The 15,701-nt window shown below is 35.0% G+C and overlaps 1 protein-coding gene across 7 annotated transcripts in view; it reads left to right on the top strand.

Annotated features, from left to right (window-relative positions):
• Positions 1-15,701, top strand: part of STXBP5L (syntaxin binding protein 5L) — a 379,816-nt gene that overhangs the window by 157,512 nt on the left and 206,603 nt on the right. For all 7 annotated transcript variants that reach the window (XM_081571857.1, XM_081571856.1, XM_081571861.1 and 4 more), the window contains one exon: positions 12,042-12,176. In XM_081571857.1, coding sequence (XP_081427983.1) covers positions 12,042-12,176 — 135 coding nt within the window. The remainder of the gene's footprint in view (positions 1-12,041; positions 12,177-15,701) is intronic.

The following is a 15,701-nucleotide window of genomic DNA, read 5'->3' as shown; positions in this document are numbered from 1 at the left end:
ATGACCCATCCGTCTTGGGTGGCCCCACACGGCATGGCTTAATTTCATTGAGATAGACAAGGCTGTGGTCTGTGTGATCAGATTGACTAGTTTTCTGTGATTACAGTTTCAGTGTGTCTGCCCTCTGATGCCCTCTTGCAACACCTACTGTCTTACTTGGGTTTCTCTTACCTTGGACGTGGGGTATCTCTTCATGGCTGCTCCAGCAAAGTGCAGCCACTGCTCCTTACCTTGGACAATGGGTATCTACTCACGGCGGCCCCTCCTGACCTTGAATATGGAGTAACTCTTCTCGGCCTTCCAGTAACGCCGAGAAGCTGAACTTGAACGGTTCTGTGAAGACCTACAAGACCTTTTAGAATTAACACCCAAAAAAGATGTCCTTTTCATTATAGGGGACTGGAATGCAAAAGTAGGAAGTCAGGAAACACCTGGCATAACAGGCAAATTTGACCTTGGAGTACAGAATGAAGCAGGGCAAAGGCTAATAGAGTTTTGCCAAGAGAACGCACTGGTCATAGCCAACACCCTCTTCCAACAACACAAGAGAAGACTCTACACATGGACATCACCAGATGGTCAACATTGAAATCAGATTTATTATATTCTTTGCAGCCAAAGATGGAGAAACTATACAGTCAGCAAAAACAAGACCCAGAGATAACTGTGCTCAGATCATGAACTGCTTATTGCCAAATTCAGACTTAAATTGAAGAAAGTAGGGAAAACCACTAGATCATTCAGGTATGACCTAAATCAGATCCCTTATGATTATACAGTGGAAGTGAGAAATAGATTTAAGGGACTCGATCTGATAGACAGAATGCCTGATGAACTATGGACAGAGGTTCATGACGTTGTACAGGAGACAGGGATCGAGACCATCCCCATGGAAAAGAAATGCAAAAAAGCAAAATGGCTGTCTGAGGATGCCTTACAGATAGCTGGGAAGAGAAGAGAAGCGAAAAGCAAAGAAGAAAAGGAAAGATATTCCTATCTGAATGCAGAGTTCCAAAGAATAGCAAGGAGAGATAAGAAAGCCTTCCTCAGTGATCAGTGCAACGAAATAGAGGAAAACAACAAAATGGGAAAGACTAGAGATCTCTTCAAGAAAATTAGAGATACCAAAGGAACATTTCATGCAAAGATGGGCTCGATAAAGGACAGAAATGGTATGGACCTAAAAGAAGCAGAAGATATTAAGAAGAGGTGGCAAGAATACACAGAAGAACTGTACAAAAAAGATCTTCATGACCCAGATAATCACGATGGTGTGGTCATTCACCTCGAGCCAGACATCCTGGAATGTGAAGTCAGCTGGGCCTTAGAAAGCATCACTACGAACAAAGCTAGTGGAGGTGATGGAATTCCAGTTGAGCTATTTCAAATCCTGAAAGATGATGTTGTGAAAGTGCTGCACTCGATATGCCAGCAAATCTGGAAAACTCAGCAGTGGCCACAGGACTGGAAAAGGTTAGTTTTCATTCCAATCCCAAAGAAAGGCAATGCCAAAGAATGCTCAAACTACCGCACAATTGCACTCATCTCACATGCTAGTAAAGTAATGCTCAAAATGCTCCAAGCCAGGCTTCAGCAATACATGAACCGTGAACTTCCAGATGTTCAACCTGGTTTTAGAAAAGGCAGAGGAACCAGAGATCAAATTGCCAACATTCGATGGATCATCGAAAAAGCAAGAGAGTTCCAGAAAAACATCTATTTCTGCTTTATTGAGTATGCCAAAGCCTTTGACTGTGTGGATCACAAGAAACTGTGGAAAATTCTGAAAGAGATGGGAATACCAGACCATCTGACCTGTCTCTTGAGAAACCTGTATGCAGGTCAGGAAGCGACAGTTCAAACTGGATATGGAACAATAGACTGGTTCCAAATAGGAAAAGGAGTATGTCAAGGCTGTATATTGTCACCTTGCTTATTTAACTTATATGCAGAGTACATCATGAGAAACGCTGGGCTGGAAGAAGCACAAGCTGGAATCAAGATTGCTGGGAGAACTATCAATAACCTCAGATATGCAGATGACACCACTCTTATGGCAGAAAGTGAAGAAGAACTAAAGAGCCTCTTGATGAAAGTGAAAGAGGAGAGTGAAAAAGTTGGCGTAAAGCTGAACATTCAGAAAACTAAGATCATGGCATCTGGTCCCATCCCTTCATGGGAAATAGATGGGGAAACAGTGGAAACAGTGGCTGACTTCATTTTTGGAGGCTCCAAAATCACTGCTGATGGTGATTGCAGCCATGAAATTAAAAGATGCTTACTCCTTGGAAGGAAGGTTATGACCAACCTAGATAGCATATTTAAAAGCAGAGACATTACTTTGCCAACAACTGTCCGTCTAGTCAAGGCTTTGGTTTTAATATCTCATTTTATTTTTTGTAGTCTGCTTGTTGGAGAAAATCTATTTTTCACTTGGCATTTTTTTTCTTGCTGTTCTGTTTGTAATTTTTTTTCGGAATTTCATTTTGATTTATCTTTATTTTTTAGTATCTCTTTGTATCACTTCACTTCTTTAGAGGTTGCTGTAGGTGCTTCATTATATGTAAACAAATTATCACAGTCTTTTGCTATTGTGTTTTCCCAGTTTGAAAGAAGTATAAAGACCATTTCTTTTTTATTTCCCTCATTTATAATAAGTTTTCCTCCTCTCTAGTTAGAACCAAATCAGACTGTGTTATTAAATATTTTTCAACTGTCAAACATAATTTAGGGAATTCAAGAGAATGAAAATACATTATACTTAACTCATATTTTTACTTTTTGTTGTTTTTGTTTACACTTGATATTCAGATAGTCCTTTTTTATCATTCATTTTTGTTAAGTAAATTCCCTTTAACCTTTCTCTTTGAGTTGATCTTTTAGTGACAATTTCTTTGTTTTCCTTTATTTTTAATAAAAATAGAAATATATTTGGTGTAGATAGAATTCTGGGTTGACTGTTTTTTTCTTTAAACCCTTGAGTAATGCTCTTCTTCCTTTTGGCTCCCTGTTTTCTGATGAGAAATCTACTATCATTGGAATGTTCCCCCTGTAGTTAAAGCGTTGTTTGTCTCTTGCCACCTTCAAGATTTTTTTCTTTTCTTTTTTTAGTTTTCAGATGTTTAGTTATGATCTGTCTTGGTTTTATTTCTTTGGGTTTATCCTTTTGGGGTTTTTTTCTTTTCAGTTTTATGAATCCTTTGTTTTGACTTTTACCAATTTTGGAAATGTTCTAAACATTTTTGAGCTACTTTTTCAGTCCTATCCTTTTCCTCTGGGAAACTGATAACATGATTTTTAGATCTTTTGTTTTTGTCCTACAGGTCTCTGAGTCTCTGATTTTTTTTTTAAACAGCTATTTTCTGTTTTGCAGATTGGATAAATGCTTTACATCTGAGTTCCCTGACTCTTTCTTCTGTTTCCTATTCTGCTGTTCAGTTTATCTGTAGGTTTAAATATATTCTTTTATAAAAATATTTTCCTTATTGTACTTTTTAGTGGTGAGATTTGTATTTGGTTCTTCTTTATACTCCCATTTCTTTGCTGATGCTTTCTACTTTTTTCATTTTATTTTATTCATAATTGTTTGTTCCATTTTTATGATACGTTCATTAAATATTTATCAGTAAATTCTAACATCTGTATCATCTTCATGTTGGTATCTATTTTTCATACATTCCAGTTGAAATTTTTCTTTTTATTTGTTATGTGTGATTTTTTATTTCAAGCTGAACATTTCCAATATAATAATCTGATACCCTAGGCCTTGTCTAAACCTTTGATTTTGGGTGGGTTGTTTTGACATTCGGAGAAGGCAATGGCACCCCACTCCAGTACTCTTGCCTGGAAAATCCCGTGGATGGAGGAGCCTGGTAGGCTGCAGTCCATGGGGTCGCTAAGAGTTGGACACGACTGAGCGACTTCACTTTCACTTTTCCCTTTCATGCACTGGAGAAGGAAATGGCAACCCACTCCAGTATTCTTGCCTGGAGAATCCCAGGGACGGCGGAGCCTGGTGGGCTGCCGTCTATGGGGTCGCACAGAGTCGGACATGACTGAAGCGACTTAGCAGCAGCAGCAGTTTTGACATTGCCTAGCAGCAGAAGCGCAGGTGTCCTCTAATTGCTAACTGGTGAGAATAGAAGTTCAGGTTCCCTAGTTGGCCTTAGCTAACACCTGAGATAGGGAGAGGCATCTTACTGGGGTGGAGTATGGCTTCCATTATACTTGTACTTTAATTGCCCTGACCAGAAGACCTGTGACTCATTCTCACTCTCCCCATGTGGCTTCCACTAACTTGCTTCTCTCATTTGGAAATTGAAATATTCTAGATACAAAATGTTAATTCTGTCACTGTAGAAGAATGAGAATAAGCTTCTCAGAATTGCATTTGCAAAAAAACCATATTATTCCCTATGGGAATGCAAAGATTTGACTTATTTTTAAAATTTGACTTCCATTTGTTTTCCAACTAATTATGAACAATAAAATTCAGTGAATTTTTTACTGTCTGGTTAATTAAAGCCCATTAAGACAATGAAATTTAAATTTTCACTAGTTTTATCTCTTGTATTATAATTCTAGCTTGATACAGGCTATCCAAAGTTATTTTTTTCTTAAACAAATTTTGATTCCTTATTTTTTGCTTTTATATGATTTTAGTTTTTCAACTAAAACTCCTAAATATCAACCTTTGGCTTCAGATGCTGAGAGAATCCTATCTATCTCTTTCCCTGTTATTGGGGTTTTTATTATCATCATTATTATAACCATCTTTAGCTGTTTCAGGGGTACTACATAGCGTTATCCCTTCTACAAGGTGTCATTCCTACTACTAACTTAGTAGTTTAGGTTCATTATCCTAAAATTTGAAGAGTTAGTAAGCAGCAGTCATTCAGCCACAGAACTACATTTCTTAAAATGTAATTCATGAATTATCTGTATCAGAATCATCTAGAGGAGTGCTTCCTAAACTTTCATGTGTGTGTGACTCACCTGGGGGGGTCTTTATAAAATGCCATTTCTAATTCTGGGGTTGTGCCTGACACTCTGAATTTCTACTAAGTTCCAGGTGACATCCATGCTGCTGGTCTATCGGCTTCATGTTGAATAGCAAAATATTTATTAAAATATGAGTAATATGTTTCTCCTCAGGTCCATGGAGTCAGTTTGTGTGACTGGAATCTGGGATAAGCATTTTAGTGAGATATTTATCTATACTAAAAATATAAAGTTGTTATAATTTCATGGTTCTTAACTATAATTGTGCATCAAAGCCACCCAGAAAGAGTTTGAAAGTAGTAATCCTAGATATTACTCCAGAACTACTGAATTGTCATTCCCTGTTATTTGTGTTTTTAATATGCAGAATCATAACCTGACTCTGAGTATAACCAGGTTGTAAAGAATGATTATAAATATTTTAGAAGGAACAGGAGCCAGAGTCATCATGCCTAATACTAGAAGTTTCACCTGGAATATAGATTAAAAGCTTCCTTGGTAGCTCAGACGGTAAAGTGTCTGCCTGCAATGTGGGAGACCTGGGTTTGATCCCTGGGTTGGGAAGACTCCCTGGAGAAGGAAATGGCAACCCACTCCAGTACTCTTGCCTGGAAAATCCCATGGACGGAGGAGCCTCATAGGGTACAGTCCATGGGGTTGCAAAGAGTCAGACACGAATGAGCAGCTTCACTGTAGATTAAAAAAATAAGACTAAAATTGAGCTACATTAGAATTTAGGGGGAAAACATTATGAAGTTGAAATCTTCCACTGTTTTATACAACATAATTTCTATAATTTTAAGCCATTTTCTTTTTAAATGTATATTTTTGGTTTGTGTATTGATAGTGTTTCTCAAACTAGGATCTATGGGCATAGTTTTGGGGTTGTGAATTATCCACAGTAATTTCTGATTGTAATATTTTTGTTTTAGAGTTAGACTAATGGAAATATCCTGAATGATTTGAATAAACTATTTTATGCAAAAATGCTGTCATACAATTTAATATTTGAAGTTATATTTGCATTTCATGGTTGTGTTGGCACCAAGTAGTATCATTTTAATTGTTATGGGTTATGTATCATGTATTCATGCCAAATAATTATAAAATTATGTGATGGTGTACTGTGGAACAGAATTCAAAGGTACTAAGTGGTGAAAGAGAAGCACAGAGTAAGTGTAGACTCACCAAATTGAAAACAACCTGTATAGACAGAATCACATCCATATTGTGAGGTTTTTTGTTTTTAAAAAAATTTCTCACTCATGTAAATTAATGTCATTTGAATTCTAACTTTAGTTTTATTCATATTTATTTTTATTTTTGTGTATATAAGAGCCATAAGTATGAGGAATTTATATCTATTTTTATATATGGTTTAAGAAGTTATAACAGTAAGTCAGAAGTGAAGAGCAGCAAAAAATTTTTTAAAGATCTGTATATTATTCAATCTTGAAAAGTGTGTATTTTGTTTATGTAATATACTTATGTAACAAATATGTGAAATTAAAGAGTCCTTTGATCTTTAATGGCCCAATCCATATACTGTACACTTTTCTACCATAGTTTTCCTTAATTTCTGGAAATTCCTCCAGAATTAATTTCATACTTGAATTAATTTCATAATTGAATGAATTCCTCCTTCCTTTGAACTCTTTATAGCAATTAACACATTTTACTTTTATTTTTCTTACTTGTCTACTTGTTTTATCTCTGTTGATGGATGTTATTAATATTTTTTTAAAGGAAAAAGAATAAGTATGTTGTAATCAAGACAGGACTTTTTATAAAGAATTGTACAGTGAAGGCTGCATGCATGGATAAATGAAAGGAATACTGAGGATGTCTTAAGTGATTTACTATGAAAGAATGATAGTAAATATGGATCTAGGAGCAATATTATTTTTTCAAGATTCACATAAAACAGAAAATCATCTTGCAGGTGGTGGTGGTAGTAAATAAATTATCAATGAAAATGCTATTATTAAGTACAATAAGTTAAGTCCTGTCAGACTATTGATTAGTCACTTATCTAGTGGGTAGCCATTCCCTTCTCCAGTGTATCAAATACACAGCACAAATATAATCATGTATTCTCCTTCACTTATGTCCATCATCTTAAGTAAATCACGTTACTTTTTCTTTTTTTAATTTAAGAATTTATTTGAGCAAAAATCAATTTGAATTGGGCAGTGCCAATAGAAGTGATTAGGAGTGCTCACAGGTAGCTAGGGGCAAGGATTTATAGATAAGACCTGAAAGCAAATCAAGGAATTATTGAATTGGCTATAGCTTAAGTAGCTGCTTTATTTAGGAAAGTGTAGTTGGCTCTTTGCAAGTGGTTGTCCTTAAATTTCAATTTCTTTTTTTTTTCTTGCAGTTTTACTGTGATAAAATGGACATATGGCACTGTCTTAAAGTATGCAGTGTAATGACTATTTACATACATTGTGAAATGATTAGTACAATAAAGAGTGAACAGTGATTCAGTATTTCTATATATAATGATCACCACAATAATTTTAGTTATCAACTGTCACCATACAAAGATATTACATTACTGACTATATTTCCCATGCTGTATGTTTCATCCCTATGACTGATTTATTTTGTAGCTGGAAGTTTGTACCTCTTAACTTCCTTCACCTGTTTCACTCATCTTCCCACTTCCCTCTTCCAGCAACGACCTGTTTGTTCTCTGTCTATAACTGTTTCTGTTTTGTTATGTTCATTTGATTTGTTTTTAAGATACCACATTTAAGTGAAATCATATAATAGATGTATTTCTGCCTGACTTGTTTCTCGTAACAAAAGATCCATCCACATTGTCACAAATAGCAAGATTTTACTCATTTTGTAGCTGAGTAATTTTCCATTGTATGTGTATATATCACATCTCCTTTATCCATTCATGTATTGGTGGGCACTTACGTTGCTCCTATATCTTTGCTGTTGTCAGTAATGTGGCAGTGAACATAAGGGTACATATGTCTTTTCAAATTAGTGATTTTATTGGGTTAAGATTAATTCTGGAACCCTTTCTTACTTGTTTAACAACTACTCATCAGTTGGACATTGGACATAAGATGAAACACTTTTGTCATAAAGTGTCTAGTTTCTTATCAATTAGAATGAGGAATACAGTACTGTAGTTCAAGCAATATTTATAATTCTCTTTGGAACTTCTTCATGTATTCCATTGTTCTTGTACATAATGTAAAGTCTGTATTGGAATTTTGCCACTTGCTTCAGGTCTCATTTTTTTAGACTTTTCTCCTTAACCATATAAATGACTATATAAACTTTAAGATAGCTCCTTTTCTACCCAAGACTCCTGTATTTGTGTCTACTTAAATGGGATTAGTATTTTTTTTACTCTCTCTTTGTTCAGAAAGTTCAGTTCAGTCGATCAGTCATGTCCAACTCTTTGCACCCTATGGACTGCAACACGCCAAGCTTCCCTGTCCATCACCAACTCCCGGAGCTTGCTCAAATTCATGTCTGTCAAGTTGGTGATGCCATCCAACCATCTCATCCTCTGTTGTGCCCTTCTCCTCCTGCTTTCTATCTTTCCCAGCATCAGGGTCTTTTCAAATGAGTCAGTTCTTCGCATCAGGTGGTCAAAGTATTGGAGTTTCAGCTTCAGCATCAGTCCTTCCAATGAATATTCAGGACTGATCTCCTTTAGGATTGACTGGTTTGATCTCCTTGCATTCCAAGGGAGTCCTAGGAATGTGAAGGAGACAAGGGACTTCCAAGAGTCTTCTCTAACACCATGGTTCAAAAGCATCAATTCTTCAGCACTTAGCTTTCTTTATAGTCCAACTCTCACATCCATACACGACTACTGGAAAAACCATAGCTTTGACTAGACAGAACTTTGTCAGCAACGTAATATCTCTGCTTTTTAATATGCTGTCTAGGTTGGTCATAGTGTTTCTTCCAAGGAGTAAGCATCTTTTAATTTCATGGCTGCAGTCACTATCTGCAGTGATTTTGGAGCTGAAAAAAATAAAGTCTGTCACTGTTTCCACCTTTTCCCCATCTATTTGCCATGAAGTGATGGGACCAGATGCCATGATCCTAGTTTTTTGAATGTTGAGTTTTAAGCTGGCTTTTTCACTCTCTTCTTTCACTTTCATCAAGAGGTTCTTTAGTTCCTCTTCGCTTTCTGCCATAAGGGTGGTATCATCTGCATATCTGAGGTTATTGATATTTCTCCAGGCCATCTTGATTCCAGCTTGTGCTTCATCCAGCCCAGCATTTCACATGATGTACTCTCCATATAAGTTAAATAAGCAGTGTGACACTATACAGCCTTGACGTACTCCTTTCCCAATTTGAAACCAGTCTGTTATTCCATGTCTGGTTCTAACTGTTGCTTCTTGACCTGCATACAGATTTCCCAGGAGGCAGGTAAGGTGGTCTGGTAATCCCTTTTTTTGAAGAATTTTCCACAGTTTGTTGTGACCTACACAGTCAAAGACTTTGGTGTAATCAACAAAACCGAAGTAGATGTTTTTCTGGTATTCTCTTGCTTTTTTGATGACTCAACAGATGCTGGCAATTCGATCTCTGGTTCTTCTGCCTTTTCTAAATCTAGCTTGAACATATGGAATTTCATGGTTCATGTAATGTCGAAGCCTGAGCATTGCTTTGCTAACATGTGAGATGAGTGCAAGTGTGTAGTAGTTTGAACATTCTTTGGCATTGCCTTTCTTTGAAATTGGAATGAAAACACCTTTTCCAGTCCTTTGGCCATTGCTGAGTTTTCCAAATTTGCTGGCATATTGAGTGCAGCACTTTCACAGCAGAAACATTAAGAATTTGAAATAACTCAACTAGAATTCCATCACCTCCACTAGCTTTGTTGGTAATGATGCTTCCTAAGGCCCGCTTGACTTTTCATTCCAGGATGTCTGGCTCTAGGTGAGTGATCACACCATTGTAGTTATCTGAATCATGAAGATTTTTTTTTACAGTTCTTCTGTGTATTCTTGCCACCTCTTCTTAATATCTTCTGCTTCTGTTAGGTCCATATCATTTCTGTCCTTTATTGTGCCCATCTTTTCATGAAGTGTTCCCTTGCTATCACTAATTTTCTTGAAGAGAGCTCTAGTCTTTCCCATTCTATTGTTTTCCTCTATTTCTTTGCATTGATCACTGAGGAAGGCTTTCTTATCTCTCCTTGCTATTCTTTGGAACTCTGCATTCAAATGGGTATATCTTTCCTTTTCTCCTTTGCCTTTCACTTCTCTTCTTTTCTCAGCTATTTCAAAGGCCTCCTCAGACAACCATTTTGCCTTTTTGCATTTCTTTTTCTTGGGGATGGTCTTGCTCACTGCCTCCTGTACAATGTCCTGAACCTCCATCCATAGTTCTTCAAGTACTCTGTCTATCAGATCTAATCTCTTGAATCTGTCACTTCCACTGTATAATTGTTAGGGATTTGATTATTGATTATTCAGAAAGGGTGATCATAAATCCTTTTTAAAATGAGCTTCCTCTTTCTACATAGATTAAATTGGAAATTGATTGTTCATTGACTAGAAACATGACTATTAAGTTATTTCCTGTAGAACTTTATTTGGCAACAGCACTTCTGGACTTTAGGTTTCATCAAAATTGTCTAATATCATATATGTTATATTTTAATTAGATTATCAATTAACTCTGTAAATGTGTATGTAATAACAAGACTTCTAGTTTTTGAATTTAGTGTGCTAGGTGCCTTCAGCAGAATACTTTTGAATAGACAAAGTTTGGGCTTCCCAGTTGACACAGTTGTAAAGAACCTGCCTGGCCAATGCAGGGAGATACAAGACACATGAGTTTGATCCCTAGGTCAGGAAGATCCCCTGGAGTAGGAAATGGCAACCCACTCCGGTATTCTTGCCTGGAAAATCCCATGGACAGAGGAGCCTGGCAGGCTATATATAGCCCATGGGCTTGCAAAGAGTTGGACATGACTGAGCATGCCCACACACAAGGGTGTAGAGAAAGTCAATGAACCAGATTGAAAATATAAATTTGAGATGCTGCATGTTCACTCTTACATAAAAAGGTACAAGATGAAGTCCTTGGAATTTATCATTCACTTTCCTTTTTTTTTTCATAGTGGTCTGTCTGCTTGACATCAGAATTCTGTTTTTCTCTTCTAACAGTTTGCCAGCTCCTTTTCTAAATAAATTCTAGGAAATATTATGGTTTAAACACAAGTTCTGGCAAGAAGATAACTGTGAACTTAGCCCCCATGTCTTTAAAAGTGGTTAAGGAGCGTAAATAGGCCAAACTAGAAAAAGTGATGATACTGTGAATAGAAGACTAATAAATTCCCAGATTTCATATATCGGAGTCATGGTTGCTCTGGCTATGGAACAAGGTCCCAGAATTGGTCAGAAAGCCCATTATGAAGACAAAGGCAGAACAGAAAAATAAAGAAATAGTATAATGGATCTCTAACCTTACAAGTTTTCTTTATACTATTTAAATGCCAAGCATCAGGAAAAAAAAAAAGTAATTTATCACTTCATGTAGACAAAGCTACAGTTTCTCTGAGAACTCTGAAAATTATGTTTCATATATACCTAATTTTTATTTCAAGTGACATTATTATAAAAATCCACACATAGCTTTGTAGAAATGCAGTAGTTTTTCAACCAGACAGTAATGAATTTGAATCCCAGTTTTGCCACTTATTAGCTGACAGTGCTAGGCAAGTAGAAATACAAATTCTTGACCTCAGTTTCCTCTTTGTAAAGAAAAATTGTATATATGTCTTGGAGTGCTATTTTCAGAATTAGAAATGATATATATCAGTGTCCATTTCAGACACTTATTTAATAGTGGTTGCTTTATCATTATTATTTTTAATGACATAATCTTGTCATTTACCCTATAAATGGCTAATAATTAAATGCTACTGAGTATACAGTAAATTTTATTGTTTATATAGCTATCACTGTAAAAAGTGTAAAGAAAATTTAATGCTGACCAGATATAAAATTTAGATATTTTAATTGTAATTTTCTTTCTTTCAGAATTACTTACTGTCATCTACCTTTCCAGAGTAAATGGCTCTATGTTGGAACAGAAAGAGGAAATACACATATTGTAAATATTGAATCTTTCATTCTTTCTGGATATGTTATCATGTGGAACAAAGCAATTGAACTGTAAGTTTGAACTTGAATACCACTATATTTGGATTCAATATTTCTTAGAGTTATATAGTATGTATATATATGCTACTGCTAAGTCACCTCAGTTATGTCCGACTCTGTGCGACCCCACAGATGGCAGCCCACCAGGCTCCACTGTCCCTGGGATTCTCCAGGCAAGAACACTGGAGTGGGTTGCCATTTCCTTCTCCAATGCATGAAAGTGAAAAGTGAAAGTGAAGTTGCTCAGTCATGTCCAACTCTTAGCGACCCCATGGACTGCAGCCTACCAGGCTCCTCCATCCATGGGATTTTCCAGGCAAGAGTACTGGAATAGGGTGCCATTGCCTTCTCTGGTGTATATATATATATATATGCATAAATATATATATATATATATATAAAATTACGGAGTTATTTGAAGCATCAGTAGCTAAGTTTATGATGAATTTGAGTGAAAAATTCATCTAAAATAATTGAAAACTACAAAGTCTTCTAAAAATAGATATTGTAGTATTAACAGATGCTAATATTAGCCTTTCCAAATATAAATAATTAAGGGCTATTATGTATGCAAGTTTTATGGTAAAATAGTAAGGCCTATTCTAAAAAGTATACATGAAAATCATCTCATTTCTTTATAGTCAGTATAGCCACTTCCAGTGGGAATGGCAAGAGGATTGTTACCACATATGGTTTAATTTAAAAATAATCATGATCAGTTCACATGTTTTTAAATACTGATAGGTTATTCTTTGCTTGCCCCAGTAACATATTTTTCTGGGTTCTAAGAAGAATCAGTTCAGTATCTTTCACATTGTGACATATACAGCTCTTTGGATATGTGGCTGATGGCAATTACCATTTTCACTTTGGCACTATTTACGTTTCTTCATATGTAAAATGTGAAATCCCTCAAATGTGAAACTTTATGGAATTTCAAGCCATCTTTTGTAGTATATATACAAACAATTCTCCTTGTCAGTGTGTGAATTGGCAAAACTATTTTTCTTTAATAAATGTTTATGCTCTGTACATACCAGGTCCTTAATAAGGTACATTTGACTTGAGGTTGACTCATTCTTTCTCTTACATATACATATTCTAAGTTATATAATGGTTTTTCTCTAAAACTCTGGTTATAACAGCCTATTTTCATGAAGTTTGACTTTGGTCTTCATAATAAATCTAGTATTCCCTATTCCCAATATTTCAGTGTACATGTATATTGCTTGATAGGGAGGGGATATTAGTACTTATATTCTTATTAAAATTATCCATTTGTATTGTGTCCTAATGAGTCTTTTTTAAAAGTAATGGTAACTCTTCCTCATTAAAATAAGAACAGCTTCAGGGCAGAATTCTTTGTTGCTCTTTTTCTTTTTTTCATATTTGTCTTATTTTGGTGCTTTCCACAGAGCGGCTACTAAATAACTAATGACATTAGTGAAAATTAGTATGATAAATAGATACACAGTGCTGTTGACTTAAAGCTTTCATTTATAATTATGATTGGTATGAGCTTTTTTGTTCATATATATTTTAATAGTCTATGTATATATTTTTGAAAACATTTGTTCTATAGACAGTTATGTGTCTCTCAAAAAGTATTTTTTCAGCTATTTGGGAAAGGCATCTCCCCCATAATCTTAAATCTATAAAAGCATTATATAACGCTGAGCTTAATATTTGTTTTCATAATGTTTTGGGATACTGATAGACACAAGTAAACCTGAGAGATAGAGATTTTATACAAAGTTGCTATTAGTAACAAATATAATAGATTTGTGTTCAGTTCAATGCTGCTAAAGTAATTAAGAAGTTTTTTTTGTAAACAGTTCAAATATTTCACCACTCTGGCAGTGTTATTTCTATATTCATTTACTTAACAAATCCTTTTCATCATTCAGATTAATACTACCTGAACTATGACTTATACCCTATATGTATTTACATAGTCTATATACTTCATATTTTCTGAACTAATGAAGATTTTAAAATGTATATTATAAAGGAGGATAAAACTAGGAGAAATTAAAGAAATAAAATAAGGCATTTTTATTTTTCATAATATCTTACATATGTGATTCTGAATAGAATCTCCCATTTATATAAATAGAGTGTTTTATGGAGTTGTATGTACCTCTGAAAATAACCTTGAAATATCCTCAAGAAATTATCAGTAGCCACCTTAATCTCCTGACTGTTTATTGCTTTATTTAGACCAGATTTCCAAAAGTGTGTTCCATGGTAATATAGTCCCACTGAGATAGATATAATTTTAAAGCCCAACTTCCAACTTTCTAGAACAGTCTTTTAATTGCTCTCTACCTCTTGAGATACTTTAGGAAATGCAAACCACTTAGTAATGTGTACTAAGAGTTTGGGATAGTAATAATATATGCATTTAATTAAGAAGAGTCATTTTATAATTAGAACTTTATACAAATTTTAACAGGACATTTTAAGTGTGAGAAATGCAGAATTATCTTTAAGATGTGAGATTATTTCTATTTTAATGGAAATAATTCTTGAAATACTTTTCATTCATTGTTTGTCTTTTTAGCTTGTTTGTATTTTCAGTGAAGTCTCCCAATTGTAATTGTAGGCAGTTCTCATAATTATAAATTGTTCATGTTCCCATAGTGTATATGTTAGTTATTTGGAAACTGGAGGCCATTTTTGTGATGTCTGTAGAAACAATGTCCATAGAAAATAGTCTTTATAATAATGTCTTTATAAAACAGTAGTATAACAAAATGACATTAAAAAAATTTAATTGGAAAAATATTCCAAGTTATAGCACAGAGACAGGTGTTTCTGCAGAGCAGTCCCAGCTTCAAAAAAAAAAAAAGGACCTATTTTTTCTACATGTGATTAAAAATTTGAGCATGAAATTCAGAACTAAATAATAAATGTAAGGCTTACAGTCTTCAAATATATTTTCTGAGCACTATGATATGCTAGCTCCTAGAAACCAGTATAAACTAGGGAGACATAATTTCTCTCTTCTTGCAGATTCCAGTGTAATAAAGGTGAGATTAAGTAAAAAGGCAATTACACTATATTGGAAATATAATGTTGCAAATTTTGTAGGAAGAATACCTAATATACATGTGAGGTCTCAGAGAAGTATCAGTGAAGGAAGTTACATCCATGAGATCTGAAGGATGAGTCTCAGTTAGATGAGTGGAGAATAAATTGGGGGAGAGGGTTTCCGAGAAGAGGAAACAGAAATGTTAAAGAATAGAGTGTGAGAGAGATTTTGTTCCATGCACAGAAATTTTAAGGATTTTAGTTAGTTGGGAATGGCTAGGAGAAAGGATGGCAAGAGATAAAGCTGAGAAGATAATAAAGATACATAGTATGAAAGTCTTGTAAGCCAATTTGAGCATTTAGACTTTATCTAAGGTCAGGAGCCAGGTTTTGAAGGGTTTTAAGCGAAAAATGGACTTGACCAAACTTGCACTTAAAAAGTCTACTCTGAATGCAGGTATGGAGAAATCATTGAAAAGAGAAAAGACTGTATTCTTAGCAAAA

The sequence above is a fragment of the Giraffa tippelskirchi genome, chromosome 2, assembly GCF_054371585.1.
Source record: "Giraffa tippelskirchi isolate mGirTip1 chromosome 2, T2T-mGirTip1v1.2.pri, whole genome shotgun sequence".
NCBI lineage: Eukaryota > Metazoa > Chordata > Mammalia > Artiodactyla > Giraffidae > Giraffa > Giraffa tippelskirchi.
Note: the sequence above shows the minus strand (reverse complement) of the source record. Positions and strands in the feature narration are given on the sequence as shown.